This window comes from Spermophilus citellus, assembly GCF_964194105.1.
Source record: "Spermophilus citellus genome assembly, chromosome: 2".
NCBI lineage: Eukaryota > Metazoa > Chordata > Mammalia > Rodentia > Sciuridae > Spermophilus > Spermophilus citellus.
Window position 1 is genome coordinate 243,372,547 of NC_138183.1, and position 21,913 is coordinate 243,394,459.

Genomic DNA, 21,913 nt, shown 5'->3' on the forward strand with positions numbered 1-21,913 from the left:
AACATGGTAAGAACTTTAATTATTCCTAATAACTAGTATTTAAAAGCATAAATATAAGGCTAAGACCATATTTATTCTTGCAGAAATTGTTTAATCAATTCTTTATTATGAAGAGATTGAATTGTTAACTTATTTCATTTTTACATTGATTACTATAAGAAGCAATTTTGTTCTCCTTGTTCTCTGTTGGTCTCTAACTCTGAAGGGCCTCCTGTGCCTTTTCCTGTGCCCCAAGAGCCTGGTACCTGTGCACAGAGTCACCCATATCTTTGACCCTCTTGCTTCAGATAGTTTTGGGCCACTGGAGGACGGGGGCAAGAGAATATTTTGAGCAGAAGGAGGTTGTGGTATTTCTCTCCCTGCTCTCTCCATTCCTGGCCATAGTTCTGTCGATAGTGGATTTTTTACCCCAAAAGTCACAGTTCTTCCTGGTGGTTCCCCCATTCATCCAGCTCTCCCTGGTGTCTGATAACACTGAGACTTAAGTTTGCCTTTTGGGTCTAGGAGTGATAATGACTTCCTGCTATTGTTGGTGTGGAAGTTCCTGCTGGTTTCCTTACCCACAACTGCTGGAGACAATTCCATTCTTACATTTCTTAAAAAGGCTAAAACCTATGGAATGAGCCTTCTAAAACCTATGGAATGAGCTGTACCCTCTCATTGCCACTTTGCGTATCTTAACATTAATTCCCTTGATATACTTGTCTCCTAGAAGAGTATTTACTGAGTCAAATGGTAGAAATATTTTAAAGGTCCTTGGCACACATTAACAGTATTTATATAATTCATACTTTTAAAAAAAATTCCTTGAACATCAGCTGAGAGAAATCCAGCCGTATAGGCATATTGACGCTTTGGAACCGAACCCTGGTCTGATAGGCCATGCCCTCCCCTGTCCTAGACTTTCAGGGAGCCACAGTTCCTGGTAAGCACTTTCCCAATGGCCCCTTTCATCTCGCTGTTCCTCAGTGTGTAGATGAAGGGGTTGAGCATTGGGGTGCCCAGTGTGTAGATGAGTGAGATGAACTGATCTTGCTGGGGGTGGTAGCTGGAGCGGGAGCGCAGGTACATGAAGGCACAGCAGCCATACTGCAGCAGCACCACAGTGAGGTGGGAGGAGCAGGTGGAGAAGGCCCTGTGGCGGCCAGCTGCAGAGTGCATCTTGAGCACAGTGGCCGCTATGAAGGCGTAGGAGGTGGCGATGAGGAAGAAAGGCACGGCAATGGCCAGTGTGGCTGCCACCAGCACTGACAGCTCGTGGAAGTGGCTGTTGGTACACACCAGTTGCATGATGGGTGGCACGTCACAAAAGAAGTGCTGAATACCTCGAGCCTGGCAGAATGGCAGAGAGAAGATGAAGGCCACCAGTTGTAAGGACAGGAACAAGCCGGTGACCACAGATGCCACCACCAGGCGGACACAAACAGTCAGAGTCATGATGAGAGGGTACTGCAAGGGGTGACAAATGGCGACATATCTGTCATAGGCCATGGCAGCCAAGACGAAGCAGTCTGCACTGCCTAGTGCAATGAAGAAGGCCATCTGAGTGGCGCAGCCCAGGAGGGTGATGGTCTTCTCTGACTGCAGGGTGTTGGCCAGGATGTGGGGCACCACCACAGCAGTGTAGCACATTTCTACCCCTGAGAGGCTGCCCAGGAAATAGTACATGGGCACACGGAGGCGGGCTTCAGCCTGGATGGACACCACAATGAGGACATTCCCGGAGATGATAAGTGCATAAGCCATGCTGACCCCCAGGAAGGACAGGACTCGCAGCTCTGGGCAGGAGGGGTAGGCCAGGAACACAAACTGCATCATCACCGAGTGGTTCCCCCAGGTCATTGAGCTACAGCTTGCTCTCTGAGGTCACAGGACAGAAGGAAGGGTCAGACAGGTGATGTGTCATCACCCTGGTGATGTGTTTGCACTCTGAGCCGTGAAGGTAATTTCCAAGGCTGGAAGTGAAAACAAGAAGGATCAGGACTAGTTCTTGGTTTTTGCCCACTCTTATGAAATCCTTCCATAGAAGTATCTGCACTTCAATTTCTAACTGCCCAGAGCTGGGTGAGAGACTATGAAGAAAAGTATCAGTGGAATTGGGTGGAATTCAGGAACTGTATTTAGAAGGAGTAAAATGAAAGTTAAATTCTCTCAGTAAATTCGCAAGAAAGCATCATGAAATTGTTGGGGCTTGGAGACTTGGAGGTGAGGGAGGAAGCCATTAATTCTTTAATACATTTGCATATAGTGTTTATTCATTGATCTATTTCTATGTCTCCTGATGTATTAAGCCAGAGATATGTGGATTTAAAAGGTGATGATGTGATGGAAAATGAAGAAAGAAAAACAAAATGCTCACGGGGAAGCATTGGCCCGAATTTTACATTGCTAGAAATAAAGCATAGAAAACAAAGCCGTCTCTGCCCTTGGTTCCTCTAGGCTTTTCCAATCTGGTGGTGGACTTGAAGGAGACAGGGTGTTGTAGCAGAGCTTTGTCCTGGTTTGTGCAAGTCTGAAATAAAAAAGGTATGACCAGAAGGTGTTGGAGCTCCAAGAATCCTTCCTGTGAGTTAGGATGTGAATATGGAAGATCAATCCACTTCCTTTTCTTGTGTTAATTTCCCTCGTAAGGATCCAATGTGAAATTTGGGAGGAGCCATCCAACTTTCATGAAAAGCTTTTAAAGAAGAAGACATAACTCACAGAGGACATCCATTCCACTTCTTTCCCCCCTTAGGCCAACTCATATTTGATAATGTGGAAAAGAGAGGAAATGTTACCTTGTTAAAACTTGCCAAATTTTAATATTTCCTACTATGTAATGTGATTTTTGAAGAAAATCTTTACCACGAATCACTACTTCCAGTAAAAATAATTCACAGAAACCCACCTCAGTGTCACAAATATTCAGAGCATTTAGAACCTAAATAGCTGTTCTCCAACTAACAATGGCTGTCTCTGTTTCATTCATTTTCTTTTCCTTTTCTGAACTCATTAATAATTTGGATTATTTCTAAAGTCATTTAGCATATTATAAATTTCACTATCACATGTTTTATGGGGGCACTGTAGCACTGTGAAGTGAGCTCTGAAATTAGATGCTTTGTTTTGAATAATTCCAACTCCAGAATCCATGATGCTAGAAAATACATAAATTCCTCTGAATGATTTTTTATGTGAAAAGTAGAAAGAATAATTATAAATAATTATACTTATTTCAAAGAGTTGTGAATTTAAACAAAATAGTAATTCAGGTGTCTATCACAATGTCTCTTCCATAGTAATAGCAACCTAATAAAAATAGCCATCATTATTATTTGCAAAATCTGGGGTCAACCATCCTGCCTGATTTACACTTTTATTGCCAGCCTGATGTATAAATTTGATATATTGTATAATTACACATTGAAGGGATAAATATGTTCTGAAAAGTATGACTCATTTTCTATTTCCTCTTTTTAAATTATGTCATAATGAAGTTCGTAAATTTGTTCAGGATGTTTTGTGGAAAATAAAAAATATCTAACATAAGATTGCACTGGGGTAAAATCCTATCACTTAATAACCAGCTTTCCAATGCCTACAACTGGTAGACATCTGAAGGGTGGCCTATCCCCCTGTGAAGATGTAGGGTCTTAGGGTCATGGTATGACTGCTGAAAGTTTTATTGGTGTTCATCACACTTATATCATCCTCATGGTGCTCTTTAGTCTGTAATAAAATAATGATATCAGAGCTATCACAGTTCATGACTTCTTAGTGTTGTCTAGTTTGGTCTCTCTTAGATAGTCGAGTCTCCAAGAGAGTATTCGAAAACCTTCAGTGCCCAGGGCTTCCATTGCCTCCTGGCCTCCTTCCATCAGTGTTGGAAGACACAATTCTTCAACTGCTCTTTCCTGTCATCAATCGAATCCTCCTTGTAAGCAATTTCTACATGTGTTCTAAACACTGTGGCCATTTCTGCCTTGAACCCTGCATGGATCTCAGAGCTCTTAACCTGCAGCCCTGACTTGTCTTTATAATTATCTTTTACTATTTCTTATGGCATGGTGTTGATTTATGTCATAATTTAAGCTATGGAAAGGGTCTTATTTAAATAAGACTTCTTTGAATTGTGCCACATGGGACAGATCACATTTAAACAGTTTGGAGAGATGAAATGGTGGAGCCCATGGTTCCAAGAGCATGAAAGTTATGTCAACATGTCATCAACTTATAATTGCATGTTGTTTGTGAGCATGATGTGCAGGACAGAAGTCAGAGAAGGGCACTCAGCATCATGCCCAGAGATCTCCTTGGATCTCAGTGCATCTAGAAGATCTCCATTTACATTGTGGTTTTCCTTCTTTCCTCTCTGGGTAGCCCAGCCCCAGTGGGCAAGACTGTGACGAGAGACGGTCTCTGTCTCCGATTTCATGTTGGAAATTCAGACAGTGTAGGCTGAAACTGTGCAGCAATTATCTAGTTGGTTTTATGTGAAAAAAGGGAAATAGTGGATTTGGCATTAAATAAGCCCAAGCTGCATGCTCAGCCTACTATTAATAGCATAATCCCCTGGGCAGATCATCTCACGTTAATTTCTGTTTCCTCATGTTTAAAAGATGTGAATAATAACACTTACCTAATGGTGCTGTGGTGATATTAAAGGAGATAAAGTATTTAGAACACTTGGCTTGATGTATGAAGCCTATTAAGTTGCATAATACATGTTTTCTTGTCTCCCTTCCTTATGTCTGCTATAGGTTTGATATTAATAATATCTGCTTCATTAATATTATCTGCTTCCTGGTGGAGGATTATGTGAAGTACCATGTGAGTCCAGGGCCTTTATAAACATTTTAGTTTTACCCAAATTTACATTATTCATCCACATTTACATCATTCAACTCCACAACATTTCTTCAAGATCAGGTATCAACATTTTAGTCAGAATATTTGGGCTTCCCAGTGAATTTCAGATTTTAAAATCTAGAAGGCAGAAAGGTAAAATTATTTTTTACCTTTAAGGTGAGAAGAGAGAGGGATCTACTAAACTGGGCTTCTCAGTTAGGCTCATAGAAGACAGGATCTGGCATGTCATGTGTTGGTGCTCTGGTAGATCAAGAAGGGAGGGAAGTTATCCTGGAGAGACTCCCCAGTGGAAAGGAGTTTATGTACACTCCAAGGAGTAAATTGTGTTGTCATCTAGGATCTTGTCTCATGAATTCCATCTCCCAGAAGAAGGTGGTACTGAGGTTATAAACCTCCTCCCCTATTATCAGGTAATGAGTTCAAACTGGAAATGTCTGTCCTCTTGGGACCTTGTTTTGCATGGAAGTTCTGCAGTATTGTTGTCTAAGTAAAGACCAGCATTGCATTATTTAGCAGTCTTCTCAGTGCCTGAAACAATTTCCTGAGAAATAGAAAATTTACAGACTCTGGTTAGTTGAACCTCTTGTTTCAGACAGCTTATTCCCACCCAATTGTCATTGCTTGGTTCATCCGTAGTCCCAATTATTATTTCCCTGGAGAACAGAGACCACATTTTATATGTTGCCTGCTTTCCATGGTGCCCAGCATAATGCCATGTTATGAATAGTGCCTCAGTCAATACATACCAAATATTTTACCTTTTCCAGGGCATCATCCTTTAATTTCCACACAGAAGAGAAACTTCCAATGGTTTTAGCAATTGGATTTATTGCTTTGAAAAAATGTTGGTTGGTCATGTGTATATAAATGTTTAAGTGACTGAGTATCAACATATATACCAAGTGTCCTATTTATTTAAGACTTCCTCTGCTCAGCCAGAGTGATTAATGTAGTGTGTGTGTGTCTTTGTGTGTGTTGTGTGTGTGTGTGTGTGTGTGTGTGTGTGTGTGAAGGCAATCAGATCCCAACAACACACAGGGATGAGAAACCTGAGATGTTTAGAGATTTCTGAAGTATCTTTAGTGACAATAGAGAGCATCCAGGAGAGGTAGAATATAAAATGTATTCATCATAGTGAATCCCACCATTGTGGACATCCATAAGAATGGAGTGCTAATTAGAATAAGATATATTCCGTGCTTGTATAATTCGATCAAAATGAATTCTACTGTCATGTATATTTTAAAAAAACAACAAAAAAGAAAAAAGTATTATGACTACCACATGCCAAAGTATTAAAATTGTTACAGTAGCTACATCTTACACTGTTATTTTATAGTCTACACATTTTCTATTAACTCATTTTATCCTTACAAATTCTAACAAAGCAGGAACTTTTGGTTTATATTTATACATTAAAGCATTTAATCATCATGTGAACTCTGCAAAGTCTCTTTTACCCTTATCTTACAGGTAAATTCAAAGGTAAATCGTTGATAGAATTTTAGCAATTTTCCCAAGAGTCGATGCAGCAATGGTTGGTGTGAAATTGGCCTCATCCTATAGCACGTTCCCCTTGCTCTCAATTCAGCTTCCTCCATGCCCTAGTGAAAGTCATATCCAGCATGAATTGCAAAGATAAGCCATGATAAGGCTTTCAAGGCCACATGGGGTCTAATTTTCACTAACTTTTCCCCTCTTGCTGACTTTTTTCTCTAGCTGTGTTTATTTTAGTCCCTTCTCACCAACCTTCTTCCTACCATCAGAACTTTGCTGTCCACTTTGCTTGGAAAACACTTCCCTTTTTTTGTAAGTAGCTCCTACTTATTCTTCACTCCAGTTGTATTACCGCTTCCCCAAGGAAAACTTCCCTTTTAGCCTCATCAGGATCAAACATATCTTTTGAAGTGTCCTGCAACCTTTCATTTATTGCCACCATCTCTGCTTCAGTTTACATGTATTTGTGTGCTCCTTAATGAACTTGTATTTTAATTAGATACAGGGTGTCAATGAGTTGCTTAGCACCTTGCTTTTGCTGAGGCTGGCTTTGAACTTGCGATCCTCCTGCCTCAGCCTCCTGACACTTGTATTTTCTAAGTGGTGCCTAAGTTCAACAAAGGAAATGACCAAGTTTTCTTCTTCTTAACTTATATGTACATTGCATACATATTGTATGACACAAGCCTAGCCTAGGATTCCTGACCTGGGTACTATTGATGTTTAGATTTGGATATATATTTGTTGCAGGTGAGTAGGGGAGCAGGAGTGTCCAGTTCACTGTAGGAGGGGTTACATCATCGTGGTTTCTCCTCATTAGATGATGGTAGCATCAGTCCCTACCCTTCAGTTGTGATGATCAAAAATATCTCCAGACGTTGCTAAATATTTCCCTGGAAGTTAAAATTTATCCCAGTTGAGAACATTGAGCTAGGCATATAGAAGGAATGCAAATGACGTAAGATTCAGGTCGGGAACTGTAATAAGGAAAGATTTAACACATGAAGATAAAGATGAGGAGGTTGGCAGGTGAGAATTTCAGCTGACCGTATTATGTACTTGCAAGTCTTTCCATTCACCCGGGTGGCCTGCTGTGTTTTCTTCTCTGTTGTACAGATATTTTAGTTAAATGAATCAAGAATGTTCGTCTGGAATCAGAGCACCTTTTCCCCTGATTGAATCTAAGGAAACACCAATTCTTCCTTACCATATATCTCTTTCTAATAATATAGATTAACTCCTGTCTATATGGAAATTTTATTCAGAAACAAGTTGTCTGTGTGAGTCCTCACTTGGAGGGTGTGGGGGACACGTGAATGGTCCTACAACTTGGGGGATGTGGTGGTGAGGGCGGAGAATTTATAACTATGAAAATATATAGGGCTCCTTTTACTTTCTCCAATAATTTCTCACTGTGGTTTGATATGTCCACGAGCAAAGCAAGGCATTATACAGCAACAATGATGTTAAATCTTAGCATGCTCCTTCCTGACTTCAAGTAAGTGCCTGGAGAATTTATTATGGAACAGGAAATTGCATGGCATAATTGCAAAAGCCACTCACCAGAGCAAAATACCAGACCAAAGAAAAATAGAAAGTGATGGGGCCTTGGGATGGCCTTAATCTGGTTTTGCATCTTGCTTCAGACAGTGTCACCTGTATCTCCATGTGTATGATATTTGAGGCATTGCCCCCCATCTCACAAATACCCTCACTCCCTGTCATCATGTCCCAGAGGCAAAAGTACTTAGAAAAATAGATGAAGAAACAAATACCCATTTACCAAGAATTTCTTTCTCATTTCCCACATTTTATAAAGAAACTATTAGGATATTCTGTAGTGATGGACCAGATCCTTCATGGAATGAATAATAATTTGTTGCTGAAGTAATTCTACTTTTTTTCCTTGATTTGTAGGGACTGGATTTAATTAATCCCAAAGGGAATTTGGGTGGAAGAAGTTGAGCCTACTGGCGTACTTTTCTATAAGAAAGCTGATATTTTGAAAGATCAAACTTAAAAACAAAAAAAAAATTGAATAAATTGAGAAATGTGAGGAGGCTTAAAAATTATTAATGTGGACGGCCTCCTTGTGGAGTTCCTGCAAATGCCATCATCTCAGGAATGTTCATGTCCTAATTTAGAAAGCATAAAACAAAAACAAAGATGTCACCCAGTGGCTTTGCAGAGGATCCCTGCGGAAGTGACCTCAGAAGTGGAAACCTAAGGATTTTCAGCAATGTTCCAGAAAGATCAGTAAAAATGAAGATAAATAAGCTTTGGTATCTAAATGTGGGTCAATGTGAAAAAAAAGTTGTTATTTGCAAATGTTTGATGTATAGAGTTTGATTTACATAGAATCACTGGATATTTTCCAAATGGGTGTTTCTGACCTGTTCACAGAGGTTCCCATTGGGTGGTATTAAGTATGGGACCCTGAGGACAGCAATTTCTCTAAACACTGCCAGATGTATGCTTTATAGGAACTCAGGTTGGAACTAGAACTTGTGTTAGTTCATCCTACTATGTTTCACTAGGCACTTTGCAAAGCTTTTCCATTGCCCCAAATCGAGTCCTATACTAGGAATTCAAAACTCAAGGCAGATAATACAGTGAGTACTTTGTAGGACAAGCCTGTTTATCTATGGATTCCATGCCTATACAGGACACAGAGAAATGGATACAAAGTATCAGGCAAATTAGTACAAATAGTGCCATTGTTGCAAATTAAACCTATAGTGTACCTACATAAATTATGCTTATTAAATTATTTTTCCCATACAATTTTCTGGGTCATCCCTACAGCTCAAACTCTAAGCTATTTTTCTCACTTCTCTCTGTATACATCTGGGAAGCAATCTGTGCCCTGGTCTGAGTGACTCCATGCTGGATAACTCTGAGTGAGTCTATTTTACAAATGCCATGAACTACTCTTTCCGGAGTGTAAATGGTAGCCAACCAACCTTTGTGGTTTCTTTTTGCATAAAGTCTGTCCTGTTTTTGGAATTCTGCCCTGGTGTATTCTCTGTTAGGCTGAAAATTAACTGTGGAGTATTGTGATTTGCTTCTAAGTCCTTGGGTATAATTATCTAAGATTAGGTGATTAGTCTGCTGCAGACAGAGTACTATACAATGAGACAGAGGTGGTGTTTAGGGCAAGTTTATTATAAGGTGAGGGAAAGGCAAGAGAAAGTAAGATACACCTGGAGAGAGGGGTGGGCAGATTGACTAGGGATCACAATGCCATAAATAATTAGATTTTTTTATTTGTTTGTTTTAGGATAGGGAATGGGAAATTATAGTGGCATGAGACCTTGTTCACACCTCTTTGGTTCTGATGCTTTGTGTCATCACTGACCATTTGAGGAAGGAATATGCCTGTGCTATTGAAAATTGAAGGCAGGGACCTGTATATGCAGGTCACTTTGCTCTTTCTGGCTTAGTGCCACTGGCAGAAGGTTATACAATGGTCTACTGATTCTTGGAGCAACTTGTGGTCACATGCATGACCTCTGGAACATGAGGGTGCCCATACATCTAGGGAGACTGTCCTGTGTCTCCTTCTGGAATATAGGGGTAGGGATGCTGCAACCAGCATGGCCAAGCAAGCAGGTTCCAATGAAGGGTGGTGGGAGATTGGAAGAAATAAGACTCACAAACTCAGACTATGAAACTAACAGCTGGGATTCGGTGGAGCACTGCTCTCTGATGGAGAAGCAGTTCTAAAGAATTACACCAGCAATCTTTATTATATATGTCTCATTAATCAGACTAAAGACTATGCAAGCATTATTCTTTGTATTCATGAAAGTTACAACATTATGCAGCTTATTCCTCAGTTACATTCTACAGTTTGCAATGTGCAATGTTAGGAGCACCGTGTAGCTCTCAAGAAAGTCCATTGTTTAAAGTTACTGTTATGTATGCAGGTTCAGGAGCAGCTGAGCTGGTGAAACATTGTGGCTGTCTCAGCAAAATAATTCCTTCATTCCTAGGAGCTGTGTGCCTGAGAGCAAGGTGGAGGCTGATAAGACTCTAGCATAGAGCCTCCCTATAGCAACCAGGCATCCTGCACCTTTGCCCAGAAACTTTTCCGGGCACCAAGCATGCCACAGCCATGATATCATCAGGGACCCCAATCTCAGACACTGGCCTCCCAATCACTGTCACCGCTCTCCACGTAGGAGATTGGGAAGTCTGGATCAGTTCCCAGTTGGGGAGCCCTTTTATTATTGCTCCCCTGTCCTGACATTTCCTTCAATTCTTGTTCAAATCTAACTAACTACCTCTGCTAACAGATCTTCTGTTATGTTTTTGGGTCTTTTCTCGTCTATGGTTATAACTTATTACTGTTTTTCCTCCCGCAAGGATTGTTAAAGTCTTCTGAGGCCCTAACATAGGGATCACATGGTTCTGGGAGTCATCTATTATCTGTCTGTCATTGTATCATCTGCAGATTTATGTCTTTTAAGTTCTTCCAGTGCTAAATTGTTTACCCTTGGGCCTATCCTAATTGACTTGAGAGGGCTTTCTAACAACATTGCAGGTAACTCTTCTCTTCATGATCTCTCTATTAGTGGGTTACATTAGTTACATTCTTTAAGCCTGATTTCATACCCTCTGGGACTGCTATTGATGATTTTCTTCTGACCTCCTTCTCTGTAGGGTGTCATGGATCCCCAGAGCCCAGCACTGTTTTAGGGCATTTCTTTTGTACTCTATCCCTTATCTTTCTTCCCAGAGCTAACAGTTTTTTTCCTACTTAATTTTCTTGCCCACTGAAATACTTTCTTGATGTGATACAACTCCACAGTCCCCCTCACAGGGAGTAATCATAGCCAGGTGACCTGAGGTTTGCTTCTCTTCTTCCTGCTGATTTGTATATTTCTTTTCCCCACCATTTCCTCATGAGATGAGACCCCATAGAGTGTAGGCAATTTTCCTTCTCAGCTCTCCCATCTTTGATCTGCATTGAACAGAGTTGTACCTTCACTGGATTCTTACCCTAAATAGTTGGCACCATGGTGCAAGCCAGCCTTTGGGTTGGCAGAATGACCTTTAGTATCTGTTCATGAGTTCCTGGGGTAGGATCTGAATCTTATCGCTGTCACCAAATAGTGTAATTTGTTTGAAAAAAAAAAAAGTTCATGTATTTTGTGTTACTTTGCCAGTGGTCTATTCATTCACCAGATTCCTTCTTTGATGACTGGAATCCTGCTGACTTTTCCAGTTGTTGTGAGCAAGCTGTGCCATCAACATTAACATAGAGCAGGCGCATTTTTGTCTTTCCACAGTGTCAGAATTTATTGAGTAACAATAAATTCACCAGCTACAGCTCGTTTATCAGCTTTAATTCACTGACTACCAGTGGTTCACTTGATAGCCATGTGCGGGGTCATCACGGTCTCTTTTTATTCCATTCCATTTTTAATTACTAGTATCTCTAACTCTCAAGTCACACTTTACATCATAGTATAGAGGTTACAGATGGCTAAGAAAGGATTAAGGTGGTCACAGGATTTCAAGAGGCCCTGCCAAGAGCAAAGGCAGAGAGCAGAAGCAAAAGCAAAAGGGTCACTGCAGGTGGCCAGATGAGATTACTGAGCTAGCCGAAGGACTTTTTCAGTGGACAAGGTGATTTAGGGTGCAGAACTTGTTGAAAGTGAAGGTCATGGCAATCTGCTGCTTTGTAAAAATGGAGTAATTCAGGTTTAGGCACAACTTCTCTCCACACTTTGATCTATAGACCATATTCATCTGTATGCCAATGTTTAATACATCGACAATGTGTTTCCATATTTAGATATAATCTTTATATATGGAGGGGGTTTGTGTGTATGTATGTGTGCACACATGTACATGCATATAGTTGAAGAGGTTATTTGTCAAATAATTTTATTGAGAAAAGAGTCTAATTAGAATGTATTGAATCCACATTCTAGTGAATGGTGTACCCACTTTGCTAAAGAGCTATTCTATATCTATTAAAACCACAATAAGGTGACATACTAGAGAATCTGATATAAGCCACCGGTTCTTTGTTACTAAGTACATTGTTTGGATACTCTGAGAAGCAGATGCCACATCAGGATGAGACATGTAAGAGATATTGGGGCAAAAACCTATTAGAAAGAAGGGGAGAAGTCAGAGGAGGCAGGATGAGCTGCTGGACTGTGGTCAGGATCTGCTCTGATGGGAGAGTGGGCTGACAGGCAGAGTTCAGAGCACAGCATCATTCTCAGAGAGTTTCAGCAGGGCTGATGGGGCTTCCTCTGCTAGAGTCTCCAGTCACAGGAGTCCTGCATCTTGCAGGAAGGGTTTGTCTTCTTATCTCTCACGCACCCATTGGCAGAGAGCTGTGCATGGGAACAGTGGCTCTGGCCAGGGTGGGTTCAACTCAGTATCCAACAGTTATGCCTCCAGAAACAGAAGAGCTGTAGATTCAAGTGGTAGATTCTTATTAACAACATCTCATTAAGAAACTGGTACCATGGATAATAGCACTATTCTGTTTTGCTGTTTCTTCTTGTCCTTCTCTTGCACCATACCCACTGTTGTTCTGTAGGGAGATCATAACTTCCCTTTTTCAAAAGTTCTTACTGTGGACGTTGACCTGAATTTACAGAAATGACACTCCAAGTTCTTATCACAATAACTCTAAGTAGAAGACTTTCTTTCACTAAACTCTGAGTTGACATTTTCTTATCCTTATGAATCTGGGAAAGGTATTGGTGTTGGTGATGAGGATTATGATATCTGTGAGTGTTTACTATCTATATTTATTTCTATATTGTGCAAAAAAAGAACTTTAGAAAGAGAGTGACAATCTGATTAGACAAACATAACTGCCCTGACACTCCCTGCATGTGACTTCTTAACTCCACGTTGGGGAACGGTAGGAGCCAGGCAATTTTCCTCTTGAACAGCTTCATGCCAAATATTGTATAGGGTTAGACAAGTGGAGACTCTGATGGTTTAAGTGGAGGGAAAATTATGGAAGTAACGTGTCTTGGAAAATCACACATTCTCTTCCAGTGATGGGAGGCCATATTTTGGTGGGCTAACAGATCATAACGAATTAAACCTGGAGACAGGGAGGTGCTTTACAGGTAACACTGATGCAATTCAAATGCAAGCCCGTGGTGGACTGGACTAGGGTAATGGAGATGAGGACTGTGTAAAGATTCTCTTGTACTAACAAGATATAAATTAATTGTATGTCTAACCAGTTCCTTATTTAAGACTTCAGCAAGAACAAATTTAGAGATCAGATTTTAACTTCCTCTCTCAGAGATCAGAGGAACAGCAAGAGTTTGGTAGGTGTTAGAGCCCCTTGGGTGACTTATAATAAAGGGAAACGTTCTATTCTCAGTGAAGAATTAACGACGAGTGATGGAAATGGAAGCAAAAGCCAATTATGCGTAGTCTATCCTGTATAGATGATTGAGAGAAAATGCATTAGGGTAATCAGGGCAGATGTGGGGATCCAGGTGGGCAGGCAGCTGACATCAGGAAAGCTTTCAGCAAGCATGAGGATGGCTGTCACAGTGCTGGTGCTGGGACAAGATTTTAAATCCAGGAGGACTGAGGAGCAAGTGTCAGGAGACACTACTCACAGGTAAGAATCTTATAAAGCAAAGATAACATGCCCCCTTCATATCTGCAAAGGTCCTACCTCTCACTTCAACACCATAGTCCAGGGTTCTGGGACTCTGAGCTCACATGACTGGGATGGGTCTCTTCCCCAGGTCAGTGTGTCTCAAGTGTACACATGCTAGACCAGAAGCAGTTGTTTGTAGAGGTGTTTTATACATTTGGACTTGTGGATTGGGAGCATATACATAGTGATTGATTTTCTATTTGCCATGTGTGGGAGAAGGTGGTGACAATACTGCAGCTACAGAAATGTTGAATGTGAAAATGAGGCTCTGGGAGATCTGGCTATGGAGAAAAGAACAATTGGAAGAGAGTACTTGGCAGACATTTAACTCTCCTGTTACTATTAAAATGACTTCCTTACTGTGGTCTTCCAGAATTTAAAGACAGCATACATATTTCACTCCATATACTTTGCAGGTTTTGTGGGTTTTGATCATATCCCTGTTTAGATATTATCTTTTTTTTTGCGGGGGTACTGGGGATTGAACTTTTGCTAAGGCTGGCTTTGAACTTGCAATCCTCCTGCCTCAGCCTCCCCAGCAGGTTTGCACCACCATGCCCCCGGCCCTGCTTAGATATGGTCTTGTCATATGAAAACTTGATAATTAAAAACAGATTCATTGTATTTCTCTTTTCCTTAGAATATTAGATGTTTTATATGGAAAGAACTTTCCTGTGTTCTCTTTGAGATGTGATAGTCATCGTAGGTGATAATTATACAATCTTCAAGTTCACTCATTTGGAGTTTGGCTCATAATTGATTGACTGATTAAACAAGTAGGTATGTAATAAGACATACTCATCTCTAAGTTTTGGGGATACAAAACGAACAAGGCAGGATGCCTACTTCATGAAAATTGCTTTGAAGCTGATGCAACAGACAATGAACATGTGAAATAAGTGAGATATAACCAGATAATATAAGAGAATTTCCAAGAATAACATATAATGAGTTAATAGGCTAGGGAGTGACTAAAGGGAGAGTGATTGGGGAGGGTCCTTAGAAACATCTTCTTTGAAAAGTTGACATTTGGCCTGTAAAGTAAGAAGAACCCCATTATAAAATTCCCCACGTGGGGTAAGAGCCGTTCAAACAGAGGGAAAAGGTGATAGAACTAGCAAAAACTTGAAGCTGGAACAAACAAACAAAAATCAGTGTGTCTCATGCAACAAAAATCATAAAACTTAAGAACTTCCAATCAGGGGGAATCTTATTTCTGCTGTCAGAGACTTTCATGAAGAAACTGACATCCTGAGAAATTACTTGATTTATGTGAAAGTTCCTACCAAGTCTGCAGAAATAGCGGCAGCTCAGCTCTGATCTCATCCAATACTGCCCTCTCATGGGCAGCAATGGAACTTAGGTCCTCAGAGTGAGTGGAGAATAAATGTCTATTTTTGGGGGAGAATATCAGTCACATTGGTTCTAAAAACTAATGAGACTGAGGATTTTATCTTTTTCTAAATGTGACAGCTAATTAGTAAAACTTGTGTAATTGGTGCAAAACTTCTTAACTAATGAGATTTTTTTGAAACAGCATTTATTTCTAATATTCATATGGCAACTGTGTTTTGAAGCAATACTCTTGATGAAGAATTTCTAGTTAGGTTAAATACTGTTAAGACTTCTGTCACGATTTCGTGTGATCAAAACAAAATGCCATTAAGATTCTGGAAACTACCGCATTCTTCGTCCTTTGCTCTGTCATGTCACTGGAACTGCTGTCCTAAGTCAGGCTCATAACCATATGGAACTGTCTATTATTAGTTGTCAAATGAATGTGAGGACCCAGGAAGAAGTTCTAAACTGAAGTTGCTTCAATGTACAAGCAGTCTGTGCACCAGAAGGCAAGCATTAAGTGGAGAGGAAAGAGGCACCGGAAACTTTCCATGAATGACATATAACGAGTTAACAGGCTGGAGAGTGACTAAAGGAGAGTGATTGGGGAGGGTCCTCAGAAACATCTTCTTTGAAGTTTGTCCATGAGATTCCCACATGCATTTAAATTTCATTGGAAAGTAAAACAAGGCGAAATAAGAATAACATCAACAACAATAACAAAATACTGTACTAGTGCGCGCACGCACACACACACACACACACACACACACACACAGCAGCAGCAGCAAGTCAGATTCAGTTCACAAACAGACATCTTTCAAGTCTTATAAGAAAATTGAAAAGGCCCAGTGTTTACCTCTAGAATAAGATTTTATCTATGTTTAGATTGTGGGTGAGTATGAAAAACTCAATGGTTTGGAACTTCATAAATCATTCAAATGAAAAATCATTTACATTGAGAAGACATCCATTGTTAGGAGTTCAATATATTCTGTTTCCTATTTCTCTGCTCTGCTAGTGTATCTTTGTGATACAGAGAATAGGCAAGATCATCACTAAGATTAAAGCAATGTGCAAAGAGAATGGACAGCTATTCAATCCCTAAGGAAAGCTCTGTACTTAGATATTGCCCATGGAAATGGCTCGAGTTTGACAGAATTTGACTGCTAGGAATTCTCTAACTAAAATGCATTGTCATTAAATTCTGTCTTTCCACATAGCAGGATGATAACACCACAGCTGCTAATTTATAATACATATATTAATTTATAAGGTATATTATCCATTCTGTACATTAACCCTTTCCATGCAATAACCTTGATATATTGAAATTTGTCCGTATCACTCCAAAACTTTGTTTTACTCATCCCTGTATCCATAATAACCAGAGGAGCATCAGGAATACAGCAGGTGCTTAATAACATTAGAAAAGTGATTTAGCTGCTCAATTTAACCAGAATCTTTGGCTTATAAATTTCTTAGAAAGCACTGGGCTTCTGCTTTTCCTTCCACCAGGAGAAGACATTTCTGGGAGAAGCGACCTTGAGGATCCTTTCACCATGCTGTTCTTCTAGATGTAGAAGAGCAAGTTGAGCACGGGCTTGACTGGGAGTGATGTTCCCAGCTCAGGGGAGAAGTGGCCCTAGAACAGGCACATGAATGCACAGTACCACACTGGCTTGAGACCATGGTGAGGTGGAAGGAACAGGTGGAGGAGGTTTGGTAGTGGATGGAGGTGGAGATAAACTTTAGTGCAACATCAGCTATGAAGACAGAGGAGAAGACAATGAAAGGAAGAAAGCAGCTGTGGTCAGTGTTCCTGCTGCCAGCACTGGCAGTTTGTGCAATGGACTTTTGCACAGATAGGTACATTAGCAATGGCACATTGTGGGTCAAGCAGTAGGTGACTTGGTTGGATAGAATGGCATGCAGGAGACATGGGCCATCAACTGTGTAGATGCAGGGAGGGGGGGAAGCCAGTGATCACACAGGCTACCACTAGGTAGGCACAAAACTTCTAAGTCATGATGAGGAGGTACTGTACCCAGCAAATGACCTCATCTTAATTAGAAACCATAATAGTGGAAACAAAACAAAATAGCACTCACACAACACTTCCAGGTCTCATTAAGTGTGCCATGTGTTCAGGACATCCCAAGAAGGAGACAGCTCTCTCCTCCTGATGGACATTACTTGGGATGCCACCACTGATGAAGCAGTCCTCTTTCATGGAGAAGCTGCCCCTGAGTAATGCATGGGTGTGTGCAAGTCATCGTCTGGGTGGCCATAAAATAGAGTGATGATGACTCAGCCAGGATCATGGTACTAACCAGTGTGATTTCCAGGAGAACCAAACATGTGTCATTGGGCTGATCAGATGGGCTAGAAACAAACTCCCTCAGTATCAACTGGGTTTCCCCAGGCCATATTGGTTTCATCTTGCCCCCTCTACACAGAGAAAAGACAGAGAAGGTCAGATCAGCATGGGTGTCTGAGAATGGGTGTCACCAAGAAATAGATCAAAGGATCAGAGTCTTCTCTCCTTCCCAGAACCAACTCTGTCCACACCTGTGTACATTTTTTGGGGGTCTTATTTTATTTTACTTTATTCTGGTAAGGAGAATATAACATGAGACCTAACCTCATAAAATATCATTAATAATACAGTTTTTCTAAGTATGATAACTATATTATTAACTAAAACATTGTTTCACCATATTGATTCATGTTGCAGTATTCTAATTTTAAGGCTGAATAATATTCCATTATATATATCACATTTTCTTTATCTATTCATCTACTGATGGACATATGGGTTATATCCATATCTTGGCCACTCTAAGGTAATGTTGCAATGATAAAGACTGGAAGGGGAAAGAACAGGTAGTTAAAATTGTACTAATTTCTTCCAACTATTATATATGGTGTGGTACAGTTGAGAACTCATTATTATTTGACATGTATTATTAGGAGAAGTTAATTCTAGTTTTATTTTTAATACAATATCAATTTCTTACATAACTGTAAATATCTCTTCCATAAATAATTAAATGAAAACTAAATAAGAAAGCTATAAATAAAGATGAAAAAGAGACAAAATTAGTTATGATAATACCCTAAAGTTGAAAGAATCAAGATGACACATATTAATCAGGGCAAAAAATATTGGTATGCATGCATCCCTGTTAAAATATAAAGATATTAGATTAATTTAACAAATAAAAATGGGCAAAAATAAGTTTCATGGAAAAGCTGTCATTGTTTTTATTCAAAAGAGTTTTGGAAGTTCTAAGAGATGAAATAAGTCACAAGAACCAGAAATGGTGCCTGACATGATTGGTTCCACGAGAGCCCCAAAGTAACTGAGAAATTGTTAGAACTTGATTTCCCCCAAGAAAACCCTAAAGCAACTAACAGAGAAATTTTTAGTACTAATACGGAAATTATTTAAGCTGACCAATTTCTTTTTAGTAACCTTCTTCTTTTTTCCTGCTATAATCTGTTGGTATCCACAGTACACAGCTCTGGGCAAGTGGACTTGACCTGAGAGCATCTGAGAGCTTCTAATCCCTCCACTTGAGGCTTTTGCTTCTCAAGTCAACTCTGTTTGTTCCAATTTCAAATAAGGCAAGTGCGCTTGACATTGTAAAAGTTAATAAAATAGCATATGAAATGTTCGTGCAAAATTGAACTGTGAATGTGACAGAGGATTCTTTCAATGGAGATCAATTAGAATGTTTTAGAATTATTTGATAAAAGTGGGTTGCAAACAAATAACTTACTGATGAACTAAGGCGTGCAGAGCTATAGTGTATGTGTGAGGGAAAAATTTTAAAAATCTTGGCTGATGTAACATGCATTCTGTTTCCCAAGAGTCTTTAAATTTTTATTTCAAATTAAATATCCACATACTTCAAATTATAGACAAGGATTTGTGAGTGTGATTCATGTACAAAGACTGTAGTTAGCACTAATCATCTTAACAAAAGTCTAACTTCCCATTTGTGTGGGAACTGATTTTTACATAAAATCTCCAAATTTTTGTTCATACCAACTGTAATCAGCTAGAAACATTTGTCTCCCATAGAAAGGCAAATAGGATACATTGAGAAATATAGTATGTAATATTTAAATAAAGTTTAAGGAATTACTAGAGCAATTTTTTCCTGAATGTAATATTTTAGGGGTAAGTTCCTCTAAAATAATGCATGAGTTTGGCACAAGTGTAATAAAGTCCCCAAAGGATTTATGATGGGGTTAGGGGGCAGGTGCCTTTGGGCATGCTTGTTCATTTGTTTTTCATAATGTGATATATAGTTTATTGGAAGAATAATCAAGTGAGACTAAGAAAATGTTCAAAAAGATAAAGATAAGATATGCACTAAAATGAAAAATATACCATAGCTTATAATGTTATAAATGTATTAAAATTCTTTTAGAAATCAAAATAAGGACAGAAATAGAGAGTGCAACAAAGCCTAAGCAGATTTATGAATGTGTGAGTTTAGAACATAATGAAAGTTTAGACAGTGTACCAGAGTGCTTAAGAGCACGCTTTCTGCATCAGACTGCTTGGATTCAAAGTAATCTTGGGAGCTTTACATGAAATCTCTGTACCTCCACTTATCTATGGCAAGGGAAGATAATACATGTATTTAACTCATAGGGTTTCTTTGACTATAAGGCAAAAATAAAGGAAAGACACTTAAAAATGTCCAGCACCTATTAACGTCTACTAAATGTTAACCATTACTATTTCTTTGAATCACCACAGGATTGGGATAATGACAAGCATTCACTTTTGACTCATTTTCCTAAATTGTTACATAATGAAATTTATTTTAAATGGAAAAATATTTTTATTCTCACCAAGTGGATTCATAAAGGAATTAGAAGGCTGTATAGTTAAGACCTCAGCTCAGCCAGTTGATTTATTAGGCATGTATGTTCTTGGTTTTTAAAATCTTTGTCAATTGTTTTGCAACTTAGTAAAGATTGCAAAGACCAACACAGAAAAAAATAGATGAGATGGAACCTTTTGTTGGACTCAGTCTCTGGATCTATAGTTGGAGGAGAGGGAGTCCCTCTTTGATGAAGAGTGATCTGAGAAGGTTTAGAAACTCTCCTGCCTCACATGGTGCCCCTTAGGGCACTGACCACAAGAAATTATGGAGTTAATTATTTCTAATGTTACTAAACCTGATTTGTTTTCCTCTTTGATTACTTTCCCCCCTTTACTGTCCTACCTCCCACTGTTGGTTTTCAACGTTATTTTCCATTTCCTCTTCCTGTAATGTTTTGCCAAGGAGTTTTTGAAGAGATGGTTTTCTAGCTGCGAATTCTTTTAACTTTTGTTTATCGTGGAAGGTTTTAATTTCATCTTCCATCCTGAAGCTTAATTTTGCTGGATACACGATTCTTGGTTGGAACCCATTTTCTTTCAGTGTTTGAAATATGTTATTCCAGGATCTTCTAGCTTTCAAAGTCTGTGTTGAGAGATCAGCTGTTATCCTGATTGGTTTGCCCCTAAATGTAATCTGCTTCCTTTCTCTTGTAGCTTTTAAAATTCTCTCCTTACTCTGTATGTTGGGCATCTTCATTATAATGTGTCTAGGTGTGGATCTCTTATGATTATGCACATTCGGTGTCCTGTAGGCTTCTAGGATTTGGGATTCTGTCTCATTCTTCAAGTCTGGGAAGTTTTCTCGTATTATTTCATTGAATAGATTGTTTATTCCTTTGGTTTGGAGCTCTGTGCCTTCCTGTATCCCAATGACTCTTAAGTTTGGTCTTTTAATGTTATCCCATATTTCTTGGATGTTCTGCTCATGGTTTCTTAGCAGTCTTGCTGAGCTGTCTATGTTCTTCTCAAGTTGAAATACTTTGTCTTCATTGTCTGATGTTCTATCTTCTAAGTGATCTACTCTGCTGGTAGTATTCTCAATTGAGTTTTTAAGTTGGTTTATTGCTTCCTGCATTTCTAGGATTTCTATTTGTTTGTTTTTTATTACCTCTATCTCCCTGTGTAATTGATCTTTTACTTCCTGGATTTGTTTATGTAGTTCCTTGTCAAAGTGATCTTTCATTGTCTGATTTTGCTGTCTCATGTCTTCCTTGAGACTCCAGATCATCTGAAGCATGTATATCCTGAACTCTTTATCTGACATTCCATCTGTTGCAGCTATTACCTCTTCTAAAGTTGAGTTGACCTGCATTGCTTGCGGTCCTTTCTTTCCTTGTCTTTTCATACTGCTCGCGTTTCTTTCTGCTTGTTGAAACTGTTGTGTTTTTGAAATTTTCCCCCTATTTATTTATATTGCTCTTGTATAGTTGGAAAATCTCCCTTGCAGGGTGGGTAGTGGCTGTGCTCCTCCTCTAATTAGGGTGATCTGTCTACCACGCTGGTCGGTCGCAGGTCTGCCCACCCTGCGGGCGCAGGTGGTGACTCTGCTCTGCCCGCACTCCAATTGTGGTGACGTAACTACCACGCCCTCGGGTCGTTGGTCCTGATCCGGATGTGGGCAGCGGCTCTGCTCGGCCCCTACTCCAATTGGTGTGACGTGT

General features: G+C 39.6%; 1 protein-coding gene across 1 annotated transcript; it reads right to left on the minus strand.

Annotated features, from left to right (window-relative positions):
- Nucleotides 1-897: 897 nt before the first annotated feature.
- On the minus strand, nucleotides 898-1,842 carry LOC308634998 (olfactory receptor 10W1-like; the record flags this gene model as incomplete). The annotated part of the gene is made up of 1 exon (XM_081269265.1): nucleotides 898-1,842. One exon carries the CDS (start codon nucleotides 1,840-1,842, stop codon nucleotides 898-900), a length of 945 nt encoding a protein of 314 aa, XP_081125391.1.
- Nucleotides 1,843-21,913: the final 20,071 nt, after the last annotated feature.